At 33.8% G+C, this 10,522-nt stretch overlaps 1 protein-coding gene across 1 annotated transcript; it reads left to right on the plus strand.

Annotated features, from left to right (window-relative positions):
• Positions 1-805: 805 nt before the first annotated feature.
• CIP5 (CONSTANS interacting protein 5) lies at positions 806-10,023 on the plus strand. Its single transcript, NM_001347133.1, is given in 12 exon segments — positions 806-1,576; positions 2,145-2,204; positions 2,315-2,344; positions 3,220-3,293; positions 4,258-4,339; positions 5,020-5,093; positions 5,353-5,419; positions 6,414-6,506; positions 6,852-7,028; positions 7,098-7,148; positions 7,933-8,084; positions 9,320-10,023. Coding segments are annotated over 12 exon segments (2,055 nt in total). The 5' UTR covers positions 806-820; the 3' UTR covers positions 9,759-10,023.
• Positions 10,024-10,522: the final 499 nt, after the last annotated feature.

Below are 10,522 nucleotides of genomic sequence, written 5' to 3' on the forward strand. Positions count from 1 at the left end.
ATTTTAAGTCAAAAACTAAAAGCTAGGTGAGAAGAGTGCTTTATTTTTTCAACTTAAAAGTCATTGTATGTTGACCAAATATATTACCTTTTTGCCCTTAATTCTTTTTATTATTATTTTTTATTTTTATTATTTTTTTTTATTGTTATTATTATTATTGTTATTATTTTTTTATCATTATTATTATTTTTATTATAATCAACAACTAAAATTATCAAAAATTTGTGATGATTAAAGAAATATGTGAATGACAGGAAATATTATTACTTATGGATGTTAAAAATATAAATTAGTCTTACTTTAATTTTTTTAAGTATAAAAATCTTAAATTAATCAACTTTTTATCATGTTAACAGTTTTAAGGGTATTTAAGACATTTTGATTTAAAAAAAGTGTTTACCGGCCCTTATTTGTCAAACACATCAATAACTTTTTTTCAACTGAAACACTTTTATCCAAACACATAACTATTTATTTTAAAGATAAGTTTCAGCACAACTTTCAAAAGTATTTTTTAAAAATTATTTTTTTTAAACCCATCCAAACAGACTCTAACTTATGACTTTTGACTTATTTTTATTATTTTAGTTTTAAAATAAGTGTTTATAAGCGTATTTTAATTTTATCCAAATACTTTAAAATTATTTTAATTTAAAGACACATAAAATAAATCGATTCAAACGGACAGTAAGTCAAACCAAACTAGTACTAAAGTTATATACGTCCTCCCTCCTGCCCAAAAAAGGAAAATGAAAAATAATTTGAACAAACCAAACTTTATCTTGTGAACTCTAAGCAAGCATTCCAATATCCCCTCAAAATGCAAACTCTTCAATCTTGTACTTTCTTCTTCACATTTCCATCTCCTAAAACCCTCCTTAAACCCTTAAAAAATTCTTCTAAATTCACTTCTTTTCCTTTCTTTAATCTCTCTACTTCATCCAATTTCAAGCATTCTCCTCTTACTCTTCACTGTTTCAGTTCAGATGAATACCCAGTAGGTGATGACGACGCGTTTCTCGAAGCTTTTGGACCCAAAGAGAAAGAATCTGAAGAAGAAGCCCGGCGCAGGAACTGGGTCGACCGTGGTTGGGCTCCATGGGAAGAAATCCTCTCACCTGAAGCTGATTTTGCTAGGAAATCTCTTAATGAAGGTGAAGAAGTTGCGCTTCAGTCACCTGAAGCTATTGAAGCTTTCAGAATGCTTAGTCCGAACTACCGGAAAAAGAAGATTGAGGAAATGGGTATAACGGAAGATGAGTATTACGCTAAGCAATTTGAGATTAAAGGAGATATTCCTGAGCCTCTGGAGACTACATGGGCAGGGCCGTTGGTGGTTCGACATGTACCACCTAGGGATTGGCCGCCGAGAGGGTGGGAGGTTGATAAGAAGGAATTGGAGTTCATTAGGGAAGCTCATAAGATGCAGGCTGTGAGAGTGGATTATGATAAAGTGGAGGAGATGGTGAATACAGAGACTGATGATATGAGCTTGGAACGGTATAAAGTGTTCTTGAAGCAGTATAATGAGTGGGTTGCTGCTAACAAGGATAGATTAGAAGAAGAATCTTATAAGGTACAGCATAATTATCAAGTTTTAATGTGATCATTTTTTTCTGTATAATTTCAAATGATAATTCTGATTAACGGAAACTAAACCAAATCCAAACCTCACCATAGTGGAATGCGCAGTGCTTTTTTCTTTTTTCTTTTAGGGAGTAGGAAAATTTTGGTAGTTCAAGTATATATGCCAGTCCAAATTTTTAAATCTCTTACACCATATATATAAACTAACTAAATTATCAACACAACCTAGTAGGAGGTAGTGATTGCACTGGATATCGAAAGTTAAGCTATTAGTAAGCAACTTTCAAAGGAAAAAAAAGCAACTAGTATCCAACTTAAAGTTGATAAATTTGCTGCAGTATCTAATCATGCTGTGCTATTGCAAATTCTGTAGCTGAAGGGTAGCCTGTATTAGTATTTAAGACATCTACGTACTTTTTTCTTTTTGACATTGAGTTAACTTTTCAATGTAAAGAATTTCCTCTTCACTCTAGTAAAAAAAGATTTTCTTCCAAAAAGAATTGTATTCTTGGTTCATCAATAATTGTACTTAACCGCAATCTCTGATGTCTCTGCAGTATGACCAGGACTATTATCCTGGAAGGAGAAAACGGGGAAAGGATTACCAAGATGGAATGGTACAGTAGATGTTGCATTAGCTGTTTCTGTTGAATATTTTTACTGTTGTTAGGTTTATTTGGTTATTGATGCTTTGTCATAACTTCTCCCTGTCTTCATTTGGTTGCAGTATGAACTCCCATTTTACTACCCAGGACAAGTAAGTTGTTTTTCCTGTTCTCTGATGATGAATATTAGAAACTGATTAATGATTGAAGAGATTTTGAAGTGCTCTAGCCATACTTGAAGTTAGTAGTTTGAGAAGGATAATCCCTGATAAAAAAATAGTCTGAGCTTGACAATTTGATTCTTGTCTGTTCTTATTTTACAAAAGATTTTAATGTTTTTCAGTTATCTTAGCATGTATCTTTTTCTTTTCATTTTTTTGCCTCTCTTTTTTGTCGGTGGGGGTTCTTTTGGTTCTTCATGTTTTCTTCCCTAGCATGAAAATAAATCTGAACAACTCTGGCATAAACTGAAGTATTACTTTCCCATCAAAAGACTTATCATGTCTACAAGTTTACTAGCTGTGTTTTGGTTGAATTCTATTACTATCCTATTGGGTAGTTTATCCTACAGTTTGGTGGTAGAAATAAACATGCTTGCACTGTTGTTTAAGATATTCACAAGATAGAAGAAAAACGATAGAACATTATTTTCTTGTTTAAGCTTTAATCACCCTTCCGTTGTCGGTAGCCCATGCTAATCTTTTTTGTCAAAGTTGCATTGATCTTTAGTTATCTATACATGGACATTCATTTGCACTCTGATTTTTATTATTAGAGAAATTTGACATGCATGCTCAATGTTTTTGTAATGTATACACTGTAAATATATGTATTACAGAAAATCTGGGTAACTGTCACATCAACATAAAATTGAAACCTCAGCTAGGATCAGTCGTATCCACTTCATATTGCTAGGACATAAAGCCACTTTCCTCACATACCTCAATTTGGTTGGAACTTATGTTAACTGATCAAACATTACACAAGTTTTGAAGAAAGGCAGGCTTATAGGAAGTCTTTTTTGCAGATTTGTGCTGGTAAAGTGACAGCTATACACCTTTATCAAGGAGCATTTGTTGATATTGGAGGTGTTCATGATGGGTGAGCATGTTCATGTGATCTGTATAACAAATTCTGGACATGTATTATTTTGTCTAACATCCATGTAAAAAGTAGGAACGTCCCTCAAATGAAATTGAATGTGGTTTGAGAAGTGAAGGTGGTATGAAAGCGAGTTTAAGGAGATGAAGTTTGAAATAAAATGTAAAGTGTACAGATTTCAAGAATTCCATACAAATTCTGATTACATTTGTTTCTTCCCTTCCCATGGCGCAAAGTTGCAGAAAAAGTTTAGGATGGTGAGATTAAGGTTTTCTTTTGGAACTGGAATCCCATTACTAGACCGATACAACCTTTGAAAGGTTACTTGCAGTCCAAGTTGTAAAAATCACCATTCATAAAAAAACAAACCGGCATCTGTTGTCCAGATTCATTTGCTACTGGAGGATAAATGTTGGAGATTTTGGTCTGTAAAACTTTGTCTGCCTTGAGACAGAAGTTTCACTTTGAGATGGTTAAACTCACTCTCTCTCTATGTGTGTGCTTCTTGTGGTAGTAGAATCAGAAGGAGTTGAGAAAAACGAATCATTGTGCTACGTATCAGTGATTATATGTGTTTAGAAGTAGCTCAAGGTGGTGGTTCTGTGCTTCATGGAGAAGTCATTTTGCATCTTAATGAAAACTGAGAGGGGCAAGGAGTTTTTTCCTTTTTCTTTTTCATTTAGTGCATCGGTTGAAGGAATCTCAGGTGTGTGCTGAGTCTGCTGACTTTGGTAATAAATTGTCCATGACTTTCAGTCGGATGAAACATAATCACTGCCAGTGAATCCTAACAGTTTCTCATTGTGTTTTGGAGTTTATTTAATTACTCAACTACGCTGTTAGTTTGACTAGAATCAGAATTTTAAATAGGGTCCAAGGAATCTAACTACTTTGTTTTGCTTGTTTCAGTGATTTTAAACTTCAGATTCACGTGTTTGATGATTCCCTTGTCAATGCATTGCAGGTGGGTGCCAATAAAGCGAAATGATTGGTATTGGATCCGCCATCACATAAAAGTTGGTATGCATGTAATGGTTGAAATTCTGGTGAGTGATGCTTAATATTTTCTGAATTTTTGTTCATCAAAGAGCAACATCTGATTTCTAACCAGTATCATAATCCTTAGTCACTTCTGCTATGTTATGTATCTACATTATACTGCTGAGGGTCATGCTCTGTTATGCACTCATCATCAGTGATCTTGTTACTTTTTGGCTTCTCAATGAACTTGGAACGAAGTAGTATTATTTAGATACCAAATTCCATATTTATCTTATATATGTAGTCGGAGGTTTAAGGAATCTAGGCTGATATCATGCTTTATTCAGAAAAATCTGATACATTTAGGGTGCAGTAGCAGCTATTGTCTGTGATAGCATTCGATATGCATACATGTATAGGTATTTAGGTTGCAAGATATATAGCTGCTGTCATTGTTACAATCATTTTTTTAGGTTCATTTATAGTTCTAACTTTTCTTATCAGTTATTTCTTTTAAGCACCTTTGTGAAATTGAGATAATTTTCTGGAATTCTGTGATAAAAGTTGAAAAGAAAAAAAGAGGACATGTGATCTTTTTATACTTAAATGGCGAAATTTACTTACGTATATCTTTTATTTTTATCTCTCCTTTCTGGTTCACAGCTATTTCACACATTTAAGGTGCTTGAGAGAATCACAATTTTGTGATTTCATGCCTTACTGTTTTTTTTGAATTCCTTTGCAGGCTAAACGTGATCCTTACAGGTTTCGGTTCCCTATTGAGATGCGCTTTGTTGATCCTAACATAGATCACCTAATGTATGTAGCTTCAGTGTATTTCTGATCTTTCTGAGACTATCCTTTCTCAAATTTCATCAGTGTCAAAACTATTCTTGCAAAGGCACATTAATATGTTATTTTGGGTCTCTCTTTCTCTCTCTCTCTCTCTCTCACACACACACACACACACACATTTAGTTGGTTCTAATTGTCTTAACACACAAAAAGAGACATTAGTGAGAAAGTCCCAGAGCAGTCTTTAACTATCTGTCTCCGCATGTATCTCTTATCATTGCAGCTTTAATAGATTTGATTTTCCGCCTATATTTCATCGTGAAGAGGATACAAATCTAGATGAATTGCGTGTAAGTACCATTTTATTTTAGCCAACTTATATAAATCCTTTGTTTTAGTTCAGTATCTCTATTAAAATTAGGAACTCTTATTGGAGTTCCCAAATTCTTATCAACAATGCATGGAATCTGAAATTCCAACGCTAGGGCTTTTTGATAGCTCAATTTAACCTCAGAAATAGATGTATCAAGTAATTTAACATTTGACACGTTTGATTGATGAAACTTGACCTAATACATCCTATCACTCGTCTCCAATGAACTGTGAACTTCTATTATAAGCCAACATATTTAAGCCCATGCGGACTTAGTGAAGAACAGACATGATAGAAGTGAAATTTTCATATAGGTAGAGGATCGGTGCAATGGACACACTTCAATAGAAAAGTAACTTGCTTACGTTCTCAAAACGGTAGCTTTATGTGAATGATCGTCACAGCTCTTCTAATTCAATTCAGTCTGATTGCTTGTGTCAGTGAAACAAAGTGATTCCGTTGTCTCTGTGTTTGAATACCTTATTTCATGTTTTTTTTTAGTTTGTTCAGAAATTTATAGAACTGTGTATGGATAAGTGCGAGATCTAGGGAACTTCTAGTTTTAGAGAACCCCTAATTTAAGTGAATTACTGAGTATTGGAATGATACCGGCTCAAATAGAGCAAATTCTCATGCATATGATTCATTTATTCGACCCCAACTAGTTTGAGATTGAGCCGTGGTAGGTTTAGAAGCTGTTGTTCTTGTTGTTTTTTATATGGAAATTCTATTTATGTTCTTTTTTTTGTATCTGCTGACTATATAGTTAATTATTTAATAAATTCTTTAAACTGATGTTTTCGAGAAAAAGATAATACTGTTTGATTACATATGAAGATTTGCAATATTACAGGCAAGTATGAACATTTTAATGGTCTATGATGCATACTTTGGTTCATATTCCATAGGATGTTGGATTCACTTTATCTTCTAAATTATTCTTTTGCTGTCTAACACATTTCCTTTCATAGCGTGACTGTGGAAGACAACCTATTCCTAGAAAAGACCCTGGAGTCAAAGTTGAAGAAGAACCACTACTATCAAATCACCCTTATGTGGACAAGGTATTCTTTTTTTCTGCACATGAATTCTTCAAACTAGGGAGGTTTGAGTAGCCATTGATATATACCTATATACCCATTATAGCCAAATAATTCTGCTCAAGCTTCTTTTTGCTCTCTAACTTAGTTGGTCAATTAAATCTATCGTTGTTATGTGCTGTATGAATATGCTTAGAAATGGGACAAGCAGATTGATATCATCCCATGTTGTTAAACTTAACTGATCTGTCTTTATTTTTTTTTGCTGCTGTCCTGAAACTTTATTTGTTACCGATATGCATAGTTACGGCACCTTTTTGGCCATCTGAGCTAACAAATCATGATAAACAATTCTGTCTTATTCTGCAGTTATGGCAGATCCATAATGCTGAACAAATGATTCTGGATGACTTGGAGGCAAATCCTGGTAAATATGAAGGCAAAAACTTGTCAGAGTTAGCTGACGAGGAAGATTTTGATGAAGAAAATAGCACTGAGTACTCCAAAGCTTATTATAAGAAAGCGTTGCTTACCAAGATGATTACAGTGAGCAGCTTATCAAGTCGTTTTACATTTCTTTCATGCATCTATCTAACACGATTTTAATTTTGACAGAAAGTCAGTGTAAGAGAGCTTGACTTGGAAGCTGCACTTGCTGAGCGTCAGGTTTGAGATAATTTTAATTACTTTATTGTGACTGTAGCCATATATCATTATTATCATGTTAGGGATAAATTGATAGATTCTTAGATTGAAATCAGGTGCTTATGAATCTAGAGATATAGAAGGTACATATCAAACTTGTTTAGCCAAAAACTTAAACAGATAGAAGAGAGACGCTTCATGTGATACATGCTATGGAACCTTATCAGAACACGTTAAATATAGTTTTAAGAATCTCAATATAATTTTAATGTCTGACCTTGGGAAGAGAACTTTGGGACAGTTGGAAAAATCATTACGGGTATATACATGTTCTTATTTAAAGTCAACATCTTCGATGTACAAGGTGGACAATAGAGTTATCTAATTCAATAACAAAAATAATCAGTTTTTAGTTATGTAAAGTTCAAAAGTGATATTTGATGGGATAAATATTAACAAAAACTAACAATCATAGTGCTAGTTTGGCCAAGAATACAAAATTGACTCAGTTCTGCTAAAAGTTTCAAGTTGAAAAGCGCCTGCATTTACTGAACTTATACATGAGAAGTGCAAACTCATTTTCCCGCCTTTCTGCCCATACCTCCTCGTCTTACTATACCCGTTATTTAAGAAATCCACAGCAAGAACTATATCAAGTACAGTAATGGCAATATCATTTGAAAATTCTGCTTATTGGTTACTCTAACCATGTAAAAAGTTTTTTGTATCTTGAGTTTTCCTCCCATAGGTATCTAATTGAGAAAGCATGTCCTCATTGTGGCTTTTCCTTGTAATTGTAATGCAGCACCATAATAAACTGAGAATAGAAGCACTAGAACGAGGAGAGGTGTACAAAATTTCCAAGCTGAGACGAAACATTGAGATGGATGAATACGATTTTATCCATTGGCGGCGGTCCCTTGAGGAGAGAGAGGCTCTATTAAGAGATATAAGCTGGTATTCACACTGGACTTTCTCCTCCATCCTAACAGTTCCCCAAAGACCTTTCCTCTATAACCCCCACCCCAATGAAATGAAGAAGAATCATTTGTTTATTATACAATTGACATTCATATGTAGTACTAATTTCTCAACTGAAAGACTTGTTATTTACCTTCTGTTTTCTTTCTAAACCTGAATTGCCTCATCATGTATAACTTGAGGGTTTTTGTCTGTATCCCGTTAATTTGCAGAGCTTATCAACATCGCTAAAGATGCAGTAATTCAATTTGGATATAAGATTGGAGACTTAGTGATAATTGATGCTTTTAATATCTCAAGAATTATTCTGATCTGTTCATAATATTCAGTCCTCCAGAAGTCAGTTACTTCTAGTTTATCTTGGGCCTAGTTTATCTAAAAAAACTCATCATAAACATTGTGTTCATATAACTGACACCAACTACTTTGTGATTGAGGAATAGTTTCTCATTGTAGTTTGTCCGTAAGTTAACATGCCATGGTGTATGCGACGCACTTGTCACATTGTACCGTCATGTTTACGTACTATTTGGGTTTTTATAAGGATTACAATAAAGTATGGACACGGGGGTCAGTCTATACAAATGAACGACTTTCAAAGCATAAAAGTCAGAGTAGTCATATAAGGACATGCACTGGTTAACAATGACTGCAATAACCAGGGATTGAATGACTATAGTTTTCCTTTTCACTGGATTGTTATCACAAGAAGTACAATATTCTATAATGATATCGCTTACAATCTGTTTTAGGTGTTTTAGTGGTAGAGTACCTTAAAACTTCCAGCAAAGTCCAGATATAACCTACCTAAGGAAAACATAGAAGACAAGAGTAGAAATAATTTACAAGAATTAGATGTATATTAAACATATTATTGCTTGTCAAAGACTTTAAATCATTTAATGTTAATATGTGACTACCTTATCTACGGCCCTTGATCTCTGTATTCTGTACCTTCACATCTACAGCTATCTTCTGCTATTTCTCTTGTTTTTACTAGTCAAGTCATTTACATCCAAGTGGCACAGATAAATTTTATTTTCAGCATTGTTAGGTTATCTGAACTCGTTTGTCCTTTCATTTGCTTTAAACCATGCCTGTTATCCTACGTTAGTAACATTTGAATAGACGACTTACTCCATCTCACTGGATGTGAACATTTAATCTCTATTTTAGTTTTCTGATTTTGTACTTGTGTGATGCTCTTGCAGTCGCCGAGCCCTTGGGCTCCCACTGGAAGAGCCTGGTAGGTATGTGGATCCAAGTGCTATCAGCAAGGACCAGTATGATCCTGAAAGTCCCTTGTACAGATATGACTACTGGGGCGAACCAAAGAACTCAGAGAAGAGCAAGCAGGAGCGAATGACAGATGCTCACAATAAATCTATTGTTGGCAAAGGTACCGTTTGGTATGAGTTGTCATATGAAGATGCCATCAAAGAGCAGATGCAGATGGAGGCCCAAGGATTTGTGCGGGAGTTGTATGATGAAGATTCTGACAGCGACCAAGTGAATACAGATGATGAAGACGATGAGGAAGACTTTGATTACAGCATCCTAGGCGACCCAAGTGAAAATACAATCAACCAACCTTATGTCAATGGGACTGAATCTTCTCAGCTATCAGATGAAGGTATGTTTGAAGATTAAGTGACAAATAAGAAACTGATTAGCAGCAATACTATATTGATAGTTTGTACAGCTAGGTACATTAAACGGATGCAATTTTCGTAGAGTTTTTCCTAATGGGGGATTGATTTTTTTGCATCTTTAGAAATGTATTTGTTCTGTGCCTTAGTAGAAAAGAAACAATTTTGTATTCACTTACAACCAGTTGGTTTTGTTATCTTCATATTTTTGATTCCTAAAAGTTATGAGTGGAGTTTCATAATATTATTTACCTTATCAGAAAAAAGTTACTGGTGCCGTTTCTTGATGGGATTATTATATTGATGCTTGAAGAGTTATTTGTTCAACATTTTTCTTTCAACCTATATTTCGTTTTCACCTGTTGATGGCCAATGTTACTAACATTTGAAGCAATTCAAGTGGTGGGTAAGTTAGCACTAGAGAGAGACGTCAGATGAATGAGATTCTTTTATTTTTAATTAAATATCTTGTGTTAAATAGTTAAAATCTCGAGTTTTGATAATGAAAAAAAATATATTAATAGGAAATGTTTCCCTTTCTAATAACCAATGAGTTATAAATCCCAGATGATTATATAAAAGGTTTACCTTCTTTAATCGTATTTTTGTATATATTAAAAAAGTACCAAATCTCACTATATTTATCCTTTAAAAATAGATCTTATACTAGACAAAATATTCATTAAATCTTTTTTATTCTTTAAAAGTATATCTCATACTAGATATAATTTCTAATATTAAGAATTTTAAAATCCCACCAATTAA

Source organism: Solanum lycopersicum, chromosome 3 (genome assembly GCF_036512215.1).
Source record: "Solanum lycopersicum chromosome 3, SLM_r2.1".
In the NCBI taxonomy this organism is placed as follows: domain Eukaryota; kingdom Viridiplantae; phylum Streptophyta; class Magnoliopsida; order Solanales; family Solanaceae; genus Solanum; species Solanum lycopersicum.